At 33.9% G+C, this 16,452-nt stretch overlaps 1 protein-coding gene across 4 annotated transcripts in view; it reads left to right on the top strand.

Annotated features, from left to right (window-relative positions):
- TBCK (TBC1 domain containing kinase) overlaps nt 1-16,452 on the top strand; it is a 247,690-nt gene that overhangs the window by 163,862 nt on the left and 67,376 nt on the right. For all 4 annotated transcript variants that reach the window (XR_009503344.1, XR_009503343.1, XM_059923375.1 and 1 more), the window contains exon 23: nt 148-323. Coding sequence is in view for 2 of the 4 variants with exons in the window: in XM_059923375.1 (XP_059779358.1) it covers nt 148-323 (176 nt within the window). In the remaining 2 variants the exon portion in view is untranslated. The remainder of the gene's footprint in view (nt 1-147; nt 324-16,452) is intronic.

The raw sequence follows: 16,452 nt of genomic DNA, 5'->3' as shown, positions 1-16,452 counted from the left end.
TAGATTACTTTTTTACTGACATCTTTTCTAATTAGTTATCATCTTAGCCATATTTGTATATATATATTTAGGAAAAATGGTGGTTTTTACGTAAATAGAGCAATCCAAATTCTATGTTTGCTTTTTTTTTTTAATTTTTCTATCTAGAAATTGACATTGAACGTTGTGTGCGAGAATCAATCAACCTGTTTTGTTGGACTCCTAAAAGTGCTACTTACAGACAGCATGCTCAACCTCCAAAGCCAACTTCTGATAGCAGTGGAGTCAGAAGTTCAACACCTTATTTCTCCACTGAGTGTCCAGATCCTCCAAAAACAGATCTGGTACGTAATTGCTGATTTAATTCATAAACTCTAAAAGAAGATGGATGTTATATTAGTATACTTAAGTATCAGTATTGTTCATATAGTATTGTCACTTATGTCTTTTTAACATAGCTATCTTCTAATATGTGATTGTATTCATACAACTATTTCAGGTCTTGAGGTCAACCAAAGGTGAGAGCTTAAGGCCTTCTCAGGTCTTTCCTATGCATGCAAACATCCTATGTTAGCATGGACAGAGTTCTAGATTCCCAGGATCCTGTTAGCACTTTCAAATCCCCCTATGGACATTGCATTCCCCAGCTTTTAATTTTAGTTTTTAATTTTTATTGTCAGCTTATTCTTTTCTCCAACAGTTATGGCCACCTCAGACAGCTGAAATATTAAACAATTGCTGCTGACTCTTTTTGACAGATACCTCCAGAGAAAAGTCTCTTTGAACAGAGAGGGTTCTGAGTCAGGTCAAATAAAGGCAAACACTGTGAGGAGAGGTTTCTAGGGAACTGGAAGACTGGTCAAATAATCATAATTTCCTGAAATGATACTTTTTGGGAGCTCTAAAACCACTCTGTCCTGTCCAGTGGTTGCTAGACTTCTGGTTTGTGAGACTGTTGGTTTTTAAGGTGGAGCTGAGGAGAAGGAAATGAGAGTAGGGCAAACTAAAGCACCACAGAACTCACATTCTTACTGAAATAGAGGTATTTCTTTTGACTGTACTCCATAGATTGCTGCAGACCTTTGTTTAATTGCCAGTATTCTCATTATGTTTTGGAGGAGCAGCTTTTCTGAGATCCCTACTCTGCCATTCTCACTGATGTCACTCATATTCTATGCTGTTTGTCCACTACATTTTAACTCCTGAGTGAAACAAAAAGATTGAGAGATAGTTGATTTTAAAAGCTCAAAAAAGGAATATTGACAACTCAAGTAATGTGAGACTTTCATTTTATGATAAAGTAAAATTTTACTAGGAAAAGTCACTCTTTATTTTAAATTTAAGTGGTTTTAAATCTTTTCCCTCGTCTGAAATGAGATTTTTGTCTACACCCTCGTCTGAAATGAGATTTTTGTTTAAAATGTCACTAAATTTTTGTTTGAATGTCACTAAACCCCAAGTCGCTTTATATATTCCTAATTATGGTAAGTCTCAGAGTTCTGGGTCAATTTGCTAAAACTTTGTTATATAAAACTAACTTTTCATAGGTATAAAATAGATAACTAATAAGAACCTGCTGTATAAAAAATAAATAAATAAATAAAATTTTTAAAAAGCAACTAACTTTTCTGTGTACTCATAAGTCAGATATATTATCCCCATCAACAACAATACTAAGAATGGAAGAGAAGAATATACTACATTATTTACATGAAATGTTGCTATCTGAAGAATATTCAAGTTTTAGTTCACTTTTCTTTAGAATTTATTTCATTTTTTTATGATATATTTCAACCATAAAGAAAAATATAATGAACAGTATAAAAACCATTGCATTATTTTTCAACAATATGTCTGAATACATACTGTAAAACAGATACCATTCTAGTAACTGGGGCTAAAGCAGTGAAAAAAGAGTACCTGTCCTCATAGAATTTGCATTTAGTGGAGGATATACAGACAATAAGCAAAAAAGGTAAGCAATTAGTGTGTTTTTTAGATTCCACATGTAAGTGAGATCATGTGGTACTTGTCTTTCTCTGTCCTACTTATTTCACTTAGCATAATATCCTCTGGATCAACCATGTTGTCACAAATGGCAAGATTTCTTTTTTTCTTAATGGCTGAGTAATATTCCGTTGTATACATATACACCACACTTTCTTTATCCATTCATGTATTTTTTTTTATTAATTAATTTATTTATTTTTGGCTGTGTTGGGTCTTCGTTTCTGTGCGAGGGCTTTCTCCAGTTGTGGCAAGCGGGGGCCACTCCTCATCGCAGTGTGCGGGCCTCTCACCATCGTGGCCTCTCCTGTTGCGGAGCACAGGCTCCAGACGCACAGGCTCAGCAGTTGTGGCTCACGGGCCCAGTTGCTCCGTGGCATGTGGGATCCTCCCAGACCAGGGCTCGAACCCGTGTCCCCTTCATTAGCAGGCAGACTCGCAACCACTGCGCCACCAGGGAAGCCCGATCCATTCATGTATTGTTGGACATTTAGTGGCATTTAGGTGCCATGGAGGAAAGTAAAGAAGAATAAGGATAAACAAATGGGACTACATCAAACTTAAAAGCTTTTGTACAGCAAAGAAAACTATCAATAAGATGAAAAGATAACCTAATGAATGGGAGAAGATATTTGCAAACCATATATTCAGTAAGAGGTTAATATCCAAAATATACAAAGAACTCATACAACTCAACATCAAAAGAACAAACAACCCAGTTAAGAAATGGGCAGGGGACCTGAATAGACATTTTTCCAAAGAAGACATACAGATGGCCAACAGATACATGATCAACATGACTAATCATCAGGGAAATGCAAGTTAAAACCACAATTCAATACCCGCTCACACCTGTTAGAATTGCTGTCATCAGAAAGACAACAGATAACTGTTAGCAAGGATGTGGAGAAAAGGGGACCCGCACGCACTGTTGGTGGGATTGTAAATTGGTGCAGCCACTATGTAAAACCATATAAAGGTTCCTCAAAAAATTAAAAATATAACTGCCATATGATCTAGCAATTTTACTTCTGGGTATTTACTGGAAGAAAACAAAATTAATTTGAAAAGATATCTACACACCAGTGTTCATAGCAGCACTATTTACAATAGCCAAGATATGGAAGCAACCTAAGTGTCCATCAATAGATAAATTAATAAAGACAATGTGGTATATACTTACACACACACATAGAGTACTATTCAGCCATAAAAAAGAATGAAATCTTGCCATTTGCAGCAACGTGGATGAAGCTTGAGGTTATTTTGGTAAGTGGAATAAGAAATTTTTCTTATTTGAAAGAAATTTGTCTTTCTCAGACAGAGAAAGACAGATATCACATGATCTCGCTTGTATGTTGAATCTAAAAGACAAAACAAACAAATAACAAAACAAAATGAAACCAGACTCATAAATACAGAGAACAAACAGGTGGTTGCCTGAGGACAAGGAGATGGCAAAAGGGTGTGTGTGAAATAGGTGAAGAAGATTAAAAGATACAGACCTCCAGTTATAAAATAAGTAAGCCATGGGATGTAATACACAGTATAAGTAATATGGTCAATAATATTATCACTTTATATAGGGATAGATGGTTAGTAGACTTATGGTGGTGATCATTTCATAATGTCTGCAAATGTCAAATCACTGTCTAGTACACATAAATCTAATATAATATTGTATGCCAGCTATATTTCAATTTTTAAAAGGAGAAGATGAAGAAGAAGGGCAATAGAGAATGCCAAGGAGGAGGATTCTGGAGAGCATTAGAGAAGAGTTGCTATTTTATGTGGGGGACTCAAAGAAAATCTAGCTGATAAGGAAACATTTGAGAAGAGAACCTAAAGGAAGTGAGAGAGTGAGTTATATACATTTCTTGAGAAAAAAATATTCCATCTTGCAAGTGCAAGGTAGTAACATGCTTTGTATGTTAGGGGAACAGTAAGGATACTATATATAGAATGGAATGAGTGAAGAGGAGTGTGGAAGCCATAAATTTACAGAGATCAGTGGTTCAGATCTTGTGTAACCTTAATACTTTGGCTTTATACCAAATGAGATGAGAAGCCATTGGAAGATTTTAAGCAGAGTGGTGACAGGATCAAACTTACATGTAAAAGGGTTACTTTGGCTACTATACATAAAATAGACAATAGGAGGGGCAAAGGTAAAACAGGAGACCAAGGACGAAGCTATGATGGCTTAGAACCAAGGGGTAGCAGTAGAGGTGATGAGAAGTAGTGTTACTGAGTCCAAGCTCATACTGCTCCCATACAACAGGCCAATAAATCAAGAGACAAGTTGTTGGAGCAAGGGATAGTGACTTTATGCAGAAAGCCAGCTGACCAAGAAGATGGTGGACTAATGTCCCAAAGAACCGTCTTACCCAAGTTAGAATTCAGGCTTCTTTTATATTAAAAAGGGAGGTGATGTGGTTGGTTGCTGCAAACTTCTTGATGTCGGAATCCTTTGTTCTTACCGCTGTCCACATAGGTCAGGTCATGATGTTCCTGTAAACCTCCAACAAGACAAATGTTATTCTCTGTTCTGCAACTTTTTATCTCTATGTGAATGGGAAAAGTGTTATACCTTTAAAGATCAGAGCCTTGAAAATGGGCTATCCTGTTTATTTCAGGCTGTAGGCAACATTCTTAACTTGCAGCAAAAGCAATAGAATACAAAGGTTAAAGTAAAAGAAACAGATCCAATATGGAGTCAGATTTGTTCTTCCCTATTACGGTAGTAAGTATATTTTGAAAACAGAACCAACAGATTTTGCTGACTCATTGAATGTGAGGTACGAAAGAGAGAGTAATCGCAGATGAATCCAGAGTTTTTGGCTGAGGCTAGAAGGATGGTGTTTTGGGTGTTCTCATTTGCTGATGTAAGGAAGACCATAGGAGGAGCAGGTTGGAAGGTAAAAATCAAGTGCTCAGTTTTGAACACATAGATTTAGAGATTTCTACTAGATGTCCATAAGAATAAATACATTATTTTGTTAGTTTTATGAATAATATCTTTTAAGCTATTATGTTTTCTGGTTGATTATTCCTGCTTGATTTTAGTTTATTTTACATTCCTTTTATAGTTAGCAAACTCATTTGATTTTTTTAAAATAGACTTTATTTTTCAAAGTAGTTTTAAGTTTATAGCAAAATTGAGTGGAAAGTGCAGAGATTTCCCATATACTCCCTGCCCCACACATGCATAGCCTCCCCATTATCTACATCCCCCACAGAGTGGAACATTTGTTACAATTGATGAACCTACATTAACACAGTATCATCACCCAAAGTCCAAGGTTTACATTAGGGTTCACTCTTGGTATTGTACATTCTGTGGGGTTGAACAAATATATAAATGACATATATGCATCATTATAGTATAAATGCCCTAAAATTCCACTATGCTCTACCTATTCATCCCCCTTCGCCCTCAACCACTAGGATACAAACACTAATATTTTTATTATCTCCATAGTTTTGCCTTTTCCAGAATGTCATATAGTTGTTTCCTCCATGTCGTGATAGCTCATTTTTTAGTGCTGAATAATAGTCCATTGGTTGTACCACAGTTTATTTAACCATTCACCTACTGAAGGACACCTTGGTTGCTTCTAAGTTTTAGTTATTATAAATAATGCTGCTCTTAACATCTATGTGTCATTTTTGTGTGGACATAAGTTTTCAGTTCCTTTGGGTAAATACCGAGTGTTTTGGAATTGATTCTCTTTTTAAATCTAGTAGATTGTAGAGTCTCTTGGATGTTTATATGGCTAATTCAACCAACTATACATATGAATACATTTATCTCTTGCTAGTTACTACTTTTATATCTCTGATTTTATGTGTATGTGTGTCTTATTGCATTGCGTAGGACCTCTAGTAAAGTAAAATAAAAGTGATGAGAGCGGGTAGATTTCTTTGTACCTGAATTTAATGAAAATCCTTCTAATTTCACCATTAAGTTTGATATTATTTTTAAATTAATACTCTGAGTAATGAATTTCCCTTCTTCTATATTATTAAGAGTACTTGAGTGAGTGTTGAATTTTATCAAATTCATATTCTATTAATAAGGATTGATTAGGATCATCTTTTTTCCTCCTTTAATCTGATAATGTTTACATTATTAAAAATTTTGATATTGCATGGTCCTTGCATTTCTGAGATAAAGTCTACTAGGTCTCTACAAAAAAGTAATACTGACTATATTCAATTTGCTATTATTTGCTAGTATTGACTTTCTGCATCTATGCTCATAGGTGAGATAAATCTATATTTTTCTTTTCCTGTCTATCCTTGTCAGTCTTTGATCTTAAGATTTTATTTCTCTCTCCCTTTTTTGACTGTCTAATCAGTTTGTATAAGAGGAATTATCTGTTTCTTATAGATTGACTTAAACTTGTCTATAAAACCACCTGAGTCTGATGCCTTTTAACCAGGGAGATAATTTGATTATCCATTCTTCTTGAGTCACTTTTTATAAGTTCACGTTTGAAAATTATCTATTATCTACGCTGATTTTATTACAATCCTTTTTAAAGTATCTATTTTGTCTAAGTTTTTATGCCCATTCTTTATATAAAATATTTTTACCTGTTTTAACATTTTACCTCAAATTTTTTCCCCTTTTCCATCCTAGTATTGTTTATTTGAAGTCTTCTTTGTTCAGATTTAAATGTTAGAATAATAGAAAGTAGATACAAAAAATTATGTACGTATGCCTTACAAAAGCATATTCATTAAATTTAGGATAATCACAATTCAGATTTACATACTATATATTCTATGTTAGATTCTATAACAGATTAAAAAATGGCTTTTGTAAATTTAAACATAAACTGCACTCTGTGACTTGTAGAATCAAAGCTTGAAAACAGCTCTGAGAAGAAAATTATACTTAACTTTAATTTATCCATGTGCCTATCATATTTATTCCCAGAAGCAGATGACTGTAGTAGAAAAAGCATGAGCTTTGCTATTAGATGAACTTAGTTTCAAATTTCAACCCTGTTCCTTTTTGGTTTTATAATCTTGAATAATTCACATAACCTCTCTAGTTTCCTGTTTGTAAAAGTGAGCATAATTATAATAATTCCTACTTTGCAGGGTTGTTAAGCACCTAATTCAGTATCTGATACATAATAATATTAGCACTCAAACAAATGATAACAATCATTATCACACATTTAGTAATTAAAGGTTAAATGTTTCAACTTTGAAACTATGCAAAAATTTTCTGAAAGTCTTCGGTATCTAAATAATTTGTACAAAAGAAGAGATGTTCTGGTATTCTTCTATTTCCCCTCAGCTATGTTAGCTTTATTACTATCACTTTACATTTAGAAGTCACTACAAACAGTAAGGGGAGTAAGGGAGAGGGAGGCTGGCTTGCCAAAGAAGGAATCTTTCAGGCATTTTTTCCTCAGTAATTTCAGTTTAAGATTTCACTTTGACCTTTACCTCTTAGTTTCAATACTATTTTGATCCCCAAACTTGCCAAAAGAATTATTTTATCTAGTGCCAATGTCTTTCACATCTACTTTTCCTTAAATAGCTAAGACTCTGCTTGACGATTCTAACCACAGCTAATTGGGGGGCTGGGTAATATATATATATATATATATATATATATATATATATATATATATATATATATATATATATATATATGTAAAGGTATGTAACTGATGAATAAAATAAAATGGGTTTTTTGACAACTGAATATATTTTAGAGAAAGACTGGCCAGCACTGGATTTATTTTTAACCTATTTTAATTTCAGTTAAATTTTAATCACCATATTAATTTATTGATGACTGGTATAAGTTAGTTGCATGTGCACTGTGACTAAGCAGGAATTATTATTCTTGTTTATAAACACAAATACTAGTCTGGGATTTTATTAAGTAAATTAAATTTTGTTTTGTTTATGTAATGTTAACTGTTTACATTTACTATTGTCGTAAAGTAAACAAAACATTCATTGAATTATCCTCAATTTACAGGTATGCTTTAAGTATAGATTAAATGAGTTTAGTGTACATGAAAACTTAAAAATACATTTGTGGGCTTCCCTGGTGGCGCAGTGGTTGAGAATCTGCCTGCTAATGCGGGGGACACGGGTTCGAGCCCTGGTCTGGGAGGATCCCACATGCCGCGGAGCGGCTGGGCCCGTGAGCCACAATTACTGAGCCTGCGCGTCTGGAGCCTGTGCTCCGCAACAAGAGAGGCCGCGACAGTGAGAGGCCCGCGCACCGCGATGAAGAGTGGCCCCCGCCTGCCACAACTGGAGAAAGCCCTCGCACAGAAAAAACGAGGACCCAACACAGCCAAAAATAAAATAAATAAATTAATTAATTAATTAAAAGTTAATGGGTTAATAAAAAAAAAATAAAATAAAGTCTTTAAAAAAAAAAAAAATACATTTGTATTCCTTAAGTTGGAGTAGCTTCTGAAAGTCTTATAAATACTAGTCTACAAAGTTTCATCTTGATAATAACACCACTGCTTTTTATAGTTTGAACAATTTAAAAATAACACTACAATGATTTATAGTTTTCAGGTACTCAGGTACAGTATTTTATTTGTTCCTAAACAAATCTCTGAAGTAAGTATTTTTATCCCTATTTTAGAGTTGAGGAAACTCAGAAGATTACTTAAAGCAAGTTAACTTTATCAGTAGTGTGTTGTGTTTTTCTCTCTTATTCATTGAAATGTATATATTAATATACAACATATCTTACACTATAGTCATTGAGCACTTTTGTAATTTTCTTTCCCTAGTGCACGTTCATATACACACATGCAATCACCTATATACCTGCTCTTAAATTAGTTGAAATGTGTTTACAATAAGGTAGAAGGAAAAGCAGTTATGTGACCTCTTTTTTTTTTTAAGGTATTTAATGTGTTGCTGGTGGTTTTCCAGAAAAAGAATTTTAAACCAGTTAAACCTCCAACAACAGTAAATGAAAATGCATAGTTCCCTATATCCTCCACAACACTGGACATTATAATTAAACTTCTTTTGCTGACTTGATAAGTTTTTTAAATCTCATTTACATATGCATGTCTTTTATTACTAACAAGTTTAAATTTTTTCTTATGTTTATTAACCAGTTACACTTTTTCTGTGAATTGTCTTCAGATAATTCTTTGTCCATTTTTCTACTGGAAGGCATTTTTATTGATGTGTAGTGTAGTGTTAGAATACTAACACTTTGATACCTTTGGTACATACTTTTCCAGCTTGTTGCTTGCTTTTAAACACATTTTTTTTTTAATTTTAACACAGGTTTAAATTTTTTGTGCATGTGATTCCTTCCAAGACATTTTTTTTTTTAAATAACATTGGTTTATAACATTATGTAAGTTTCATGTATACAACATTGTATTTCAGCTTCTGTATATACTACAGTGTGCTCACCATCAAAAGTTTAATTTCCATCTGTCACCATACAGTTGATCCCCTTTACTCATTTTGCTCTCCCCTATCCCTTTCCTCTGGTAACTACTACTCTGTTCTCTGTACCTGCATGTTTGTTTTGGTTTGGTTTGTTTGTATTCCACATATGAGTGAAATTATATGGTAAAGAAGATCAAAAGAAGTGGCAAAGCCAGGGAGGCATATCCTTAAACTCTACTAATTTAGGTTGATTTAATTAATCCTGAGCCCTTATACTGAGAAGAATGGAGCTAGGGGAAGATCTGAGTCTTTGGCAAGAAATGCTGTGGTTGGTTGAGAAGACAAAAACTACTCCAGCAAGATTTCTGAAGTCTATCTAATGTTAAAAAAGGAATCTTGATATGAACAGTCATTCCTAAGCAGAACTGATCCTCAGAGGGAGAATATCTTTGATCTGTCTCTAAGCTAAGTCAGGTTTTTACTTCTGTTAGTCAAAGAGAGAACGCCTCCAGGTTGGATAGAGCTAATGAGAACTTGTTTCTGAAGTTAAGGAAGTGAACATTTCACATTGAGTAGTCTGTCAGAGTTTGACACTTAGGACTGGCTGGGTTAAAATTATATGGAAAAGCTGTATGTATTAACATCATATTAAGGAAAATGAAGTTTAATAGATAAAGGCTTGCCATTTTTGAAATCTATACTATTTGTTATTCTTTTGTGTTTAATAGTATAGCTGATTGTTTTCTGTATATATAATTTATCTTCTACTAGTCATTTATAATAGCCTGTCACTATATTTTGATCCATTTAGCATGATCATGAGGTTGCCAGATTATTCAGTTATTATCAGGTAGCTATTTACACTTGAGAGCTGCGTTAAAATTCCTAGACAAATTCTTAAATTCTTGGTGATAAATATCCCCACATCCTTAGAAAAGGAATAAGTAATTCAACAATATCATATTGTTGTCTCAATTATATGTAGATCTAAAGATAGAGAATATTACCAATCTACAATAGCTTGTTTTTACATGACTGTATTATTCTATTATGTATACATACATACACATACACACACACACACACACAGAATGTACGTACCCTTTAGGACACCTATCTTTTTCTTACACTCCCTTCACTTTGTATTCCACTTTCTCCATTCCCCTGACAAAAGTTACAAATTACTCTTTTCAGTCCCTGATCTCACTTCATCTCTCTTTTTTTTCAAACATAATCTTTCATGGATTTTTGGTACACCCCAATCTTCTCGTTTTCATCTTTCCTCTCTGTTACCTTCGCTCAGTATCTTTCACTATCTTCACCTGCCCTTGCATGTCATTAAATATAGCATTCCTCAGAGATCTTTGTGGGCTTCCTTCTGTTCCCTCACAAGATGGATATTAGACAGTCTTGTATACTTCCATCAAACAGTAACCATGGCTTCCAGTTATTAGCTCCTGCTCAAGCTTCTCTTGTTAGCTCTAGGAGACCAACATCCGATGCCTGCTCAACACTCCACTTGGATGTTTCACAGGTAACCTAATTCAGCATGTCTAAGACTGAATTTATTTTCTTTTCCCCTTAAAGCTGCTCCTCCTCCAGCATTCCCTGTATCAGTAATCACCATTTTCCTTCCCTGACTTGTTCAGGTCAGTATGTAGATTCATCTTTGATTCCTGCCTCTCCTTCTGAATTCAGTTAATCAGAAAAACCTGTTCACAAATCTATTCACTTCTATTTCTGATACCATCATTTTAGTCAAGTTTACCATCATCTCTTATCTGCTTTCCTGCAATTTCCTGCATCCATTCTTCTTCCTCTTTCTTCAGACTTCAGCTACCATAATCTTTTTAATTTTTTTTTAACTTAAAACAACAGTAATTTATTGTCTCACACTTCTAGAAGCTAAAAATCCAAAATCAAGGTGTTGGCAAGGCCAAGCTCTCTCTGTTGGCTGAAGGAGAGAATCCTTTATCTCTTCTAATTTCTGGTGTTTGCCAACAATCCAGTGTTCCTTGGCTTATAAATACATCATTCCAGTCACATGGCCATCTTCCCTTTATATGTCTTCACATCATCTTCCCTCTGTGCATGTTTGTCTCTATGTCCAAATTTCCCCTTTTTATAAGGACACCAGTCATATTGGATTTGGGCCCACCCTCAGCATAATCTTTTTTAACTAGAAATCTTGACAAGACTCTTCCCATTATCCTTACAATAAAATTTAAAATTCTAAACATGGTCTACAAGGCCCTGCACAGATCTTTCCATTGCCTACCTTATCAACTTCTTCTATCAGTGTATCTTTCCTTCTTATTCTTCTGTGCTTTAGATTTCTCCCAGTTTTAGGAATACCCTTTACATAATTCCATAATAAGATCTCTATAGCTGCCTACATTTCCTTTATTAAACTAAATTTCTGAAGAGTAAGAATTGCATCTTACTGGTTTTTGTGTTCTTGTTGCTTAGTATAATTCCTGATGCATCGCAGCCTCTTAATAAATAAAATAATAACATACATTCTTTTCTGATAGTTTGTGGGTACGTTAAGGACCCCCAGGGCCTAATTCAATGCCCGAGAAATAGTGTGCTCTCAATATATGTGTATTTAGTTGAAGTAATTACCACAAATAAGGTTTTACTAGTTTACTCTCAGTTGAATAAAGCATTAAGCCACAACTCTTTATTCATCAGGCATGCTAGCTTTACCTACTTTTCCTTCATAGCATACGTTATATTGATAATTATATACTTATATATTTTATACTTATCTTTTGTTCTCCACTGTATCCCCAAAACCTATCACTGTGCCTGGCTTATCAATAAATAAATAACACCTAGTAATCAATAAATATTTTTGAATGAATTAACAAAAAGTTAATTCCAGTTAATCAGAGTTTTACTCTATTTCCTATGAGGCAATGTATCTAAAAAGTGGTCTTCAAAGTATTCTATAATACTTGTTGAAAATGCATATTAAAGGCTCCACAGACATCCCATATATACTAAATCAGTCTCCGAGGGTTGGCGCCTGGAATCTATGTTTTTACTCAAGTCCTTGGGTGATTCTTAATGTGATATGTGCATATAGTTTTCTCATGACTCATTTTTGAATCTAAACAGAAATGTTTCTTCATGGGGGAGGGGTGGGAACCACAATGATAAGACCTTCATATTTATGGTTATAGTGTTATTTTATTTTCTGCGTTTATTTTTTGTTTGTATTTTTTTATACTAATTACTTGGTTTATAGTTATTTATGTCTAACCTTTTTGACCAGTTAACTTTCCTTTCATGGACCAAAATCACCACCTGTTTCACTACTAAGCAATCTCAGCCTGCTCAGTCTCTGAGTCTCTTCTCTTGTCTTTACTGCCAACGGCCAGCCCTCTTATAAATCTCTCTCTCCCTGGCTATCCCACCACTGCTTGTTCCGCTTTGTGAGAGCAGTTTTTAATCAGTGGTACTAACATACAGCAGTGGAATTTCAAAGGCCGTTCATGTAGAAATAAAGTAGAGAAATTCATCTAGGACTCAAAAAACTTATGTTTCCTACTAATACTTTATGTTTTCTCTCTTGAAGTCAGTAAAAATAATCCTATTGAATCAACTCAGAATTTATGTAGTGATTCAAGTAATAATTACAGGGTATTAATATATGAGTAGGTATGATATAAACATAATTGTCATATAACATGGAAAGCATCAGGAATTGAAAGTGACACACTGTTCTCCTTGCTGATAACTTGAAAATATAAACAATTTTGCTTCAAGAGAATAAATGTAAAGAAGCGAAATATTGGTAGGAATTAGGGAAAAATCAAGAGAAGACAATGATTTAAAAAAAAAACATTTAATTTTACTTTTCCTTTTTTCCTCATCATTTTAAGAGAATTTTGACTGTTTTATTCATTCAGCAAACATTTGTTTTGAGCACCTACTAAATGCCAAGCACTTGATAATTTAATTTGTTAAGGGCTTTACAGTTGTAGAGAGGTTTTTACAGTCCTTATTTTATAGTAGTATGGACTGCATCTTTTCAAAGTATCTTGCTAACTGAGGGTACATGAGGAAAGGTGGCTGGGAATGTATCTTCAGTTCAGATGAAAGAGATGATCAACAGTGCCCCAGCCTTGCCCCCATTACAACCATGCTGTTCATTTTCCATTCTCAACTGTTGTTTAAAACAGAGCCCCTCAAGTCCAGAGTTAGCATATAAACTTCCTTTCCTACAGTCTATCTGTTCCAAGTTGGGGGTGTACTTTAATTCAATGCACCAGAAAACTGTTTTGGCAGATGGAAATAATGTATCAGGAAGGGATAAAAACATGTATTAAAATTGTTTGGAAGGGTAGGCTGAACCAAAATCTCAAATCCTTTGCTAAATGAAACAGAGTATAAATAAGTAAATGTAACAAAATAGCTCAAGGGTAATTCTTTATTTCCAGGTCAAGAATATGTAAATTAATGATGTGCGTTTATTGCTTTTTCTCATTGACCCTTCATGTTTTTTCTCATTTAAAAAATCAAATTGTTTCACTACAGCAGTCTGAAGCTTGAAACATTTACATATTACATATCTTGTCGTTATATTTTTAAACATTTACTACTATCCTTTTTTTGTGAAGTATGAGAAATCAAAATTCACAGTTGCATATTAAAGATCTGTCTTCCTCTGAGTTATAGAAATCCCTGGGTCTTCTTATGCTAAATCATCAAATTAGTAAATGCCACTTTTCTGAATGTAGATACTTCAGTGTGCATCATCTGTTCTGAATGGAGCAGTGCCCTCTTAATACAGCAAGTGAAACAAGGGCAGAAAAAATGCCCAGAGCCAGACAAGAATCAAATAATGCCTGAACGAGCACTAGATTTCTAGAGTCTACTGTATTGAGAACAATTTTGGGGGGCGGAGGTAGGGGCTGGATCTTGGGAAGGAAAAGAGAGATGTTTAGAAGTTTGGGGTAGGAGGGTATTGGGGATGGAGTTCTTGATGGAAAACAAAAAAGAAAATAAATAAGAATTCTTGTCATCTTTGGTGAAAATAATAATTGTCATGATTTAGGGTAGAGAATCCTACTTAGAATTGGCCCAAGCCAGCAGCTGGACTGATCTGAGACACGGCACACTTCCCTACAGACATCAGGGAGAGGCTTTGACACAGCATTAGCATATCTGCATTGCAGTCGATAGGAAGGTTATGCTGGTGACAGTTTTTATTCCTTTGCAGGCTGATTTAGTTCAGTATTGATTTGAGACAGCTCCAATAGCAGTGTTTTTTCACGGGTAAGTCTATAGAATATATTTTCATCATGAAGAGTAATGGGCACAGATAGCACAATTCCAACCTGCTAATGAATATCTGGGGTCTTCCACTGAGATCTTTCTTATGCAACCTCAAAGTCCAGGGATGTCATTTCAGGTATCAATGACATTCCATGGCATTTAAAGAGAAATGGATTCTGGCACAATTCTACAGAAGGGCTAGCAACAACACACACTGATGTTATATACAGGATTCAGTGAGTCTAATGATTTTCACAATCCCAGGATATAAATGTCCTGTTTTTGTCAGCCATTCACCCAGGATATCCTATAAAATATGCAAAATAAATAAACAAGCCTTGTTATATGAGAAATAAATCTACTACTAAAAGTTCAGTTTGTTAACCCAATTTGTACAGGTGCTAACACAGAATTTAACAAATAAAGGTACATAATGAAAAAAGAAAAGGCAGCTTTTATCTGCAGCATTCTCACATCTCCTAGAGAATCATTGCTAAAGGTTATTTCTTTCTTCATTTCCCACGAAAGCCAAAATGAGCAACTAAACTGGAATTGTTTCAAAATACGTCTATCTGAATTATAGATTATTATTAAATTCTACAGAAATTAAGTAAAACAAACACTAGCAAAGAATAGATAAGAGTCCTGACAGGCTTGATTTAATTAATATATTTTAAACTTTTATGCTTATCAAATAGATATTTGAATTAGTTTAAGATTAATAAAATGTTTTCTTGAACAAACTAAATGGTTTCCACTGTTTCATATACCCTCTTATGGAAAACTAGATTCCCACATGTACTTACATCCATTTCCAAATCCTGTTTTCAGTTATATTCATCTGTTTCAGTTTCTTTTCCAGTACCAAGAGGTTATTAAAATTATAATTATGTCATACATTTGGCACTATGTTTCTATGTGAATTGTAGAATTGGCTTGTCTTTTTCCTTCCTCCCCTGAAAAAAAAAACCATGTTGGTATTTATATTGTGATTAAATTAAATTTATAAATAAGTAGAGAAAATTGGTATACAGTATGGAGAGTTTATTTTTTCCAAAAGCAGGGTATGCTTTTCTATTTATCCATGTCTTTTAGTTCTTCTGTGGCATTTTAAAGGTTTCTCATGTATTTCTTATTAGCATTATTACTATTTTAACCTTTCTGTTGCCATTATTATTGGGATATTTTATTTCATTATATTTTCCAGCTGGTTATGTATACAGAAAGACTGTTGGCTTTACAAAGAGTTTGACATAGTGGTAAAGAACACAGACTAGAATTTTTGAACCCCAGCTCTGCCACACCAGCTACGTGACCTGTTTCCTTGTCCATAAAATAGAGATAATAATATTATATACTTCATAGGATTATCGTGAGTATTAAATTAGTTAATATATTCAGAACACTGCGGCACATAGTAAACACTATGTTTTCACTGTTGTCATCATTATCACCATCATTTATCTGAGAGGCTAGTACCAGCTTCTGACTTTTTAATTTATTAGTCATTTGTTGGTTAATTCTTGATTATATATAGTATTCTTACCATTTATAGCATTATTATCATTTCAATTAAAGTAGCTTCATGTGTTTTAACCAATAAATTTATCATCTGGTTTTACAACAGAATATCTATTTTATTTTTTTTCTATAAAAAATACTTTTGAATACATTGAAATGTCTGTCAGTGTGGCCAGAAATGCCAAATAAAATTTTTTAAATTTTATTACAGTATATAATTGTTGAAATATATCTGTACATTTTATAGTT

This window comes from Balaenoptera ricei, chromosome 5 (assembly GCF_028023285.1).
Source record: "Balaenoptera ricei isolate mBalRic1 chromosome 5, mBalRic1.hap2, whole genome shotgun sequence".
Classification (NCBI taxonomy): Eukaryota; Metazoa; Chordata; class Mammalia; order Artiodactyla; family Balaenopteridae; genus Balaenoptera; species Balaenoptera ricei.
Note: the sequence above shows the minus strand (reverse complement) of the source record. Positions and strands in the feature narration are given on the sequence as shown.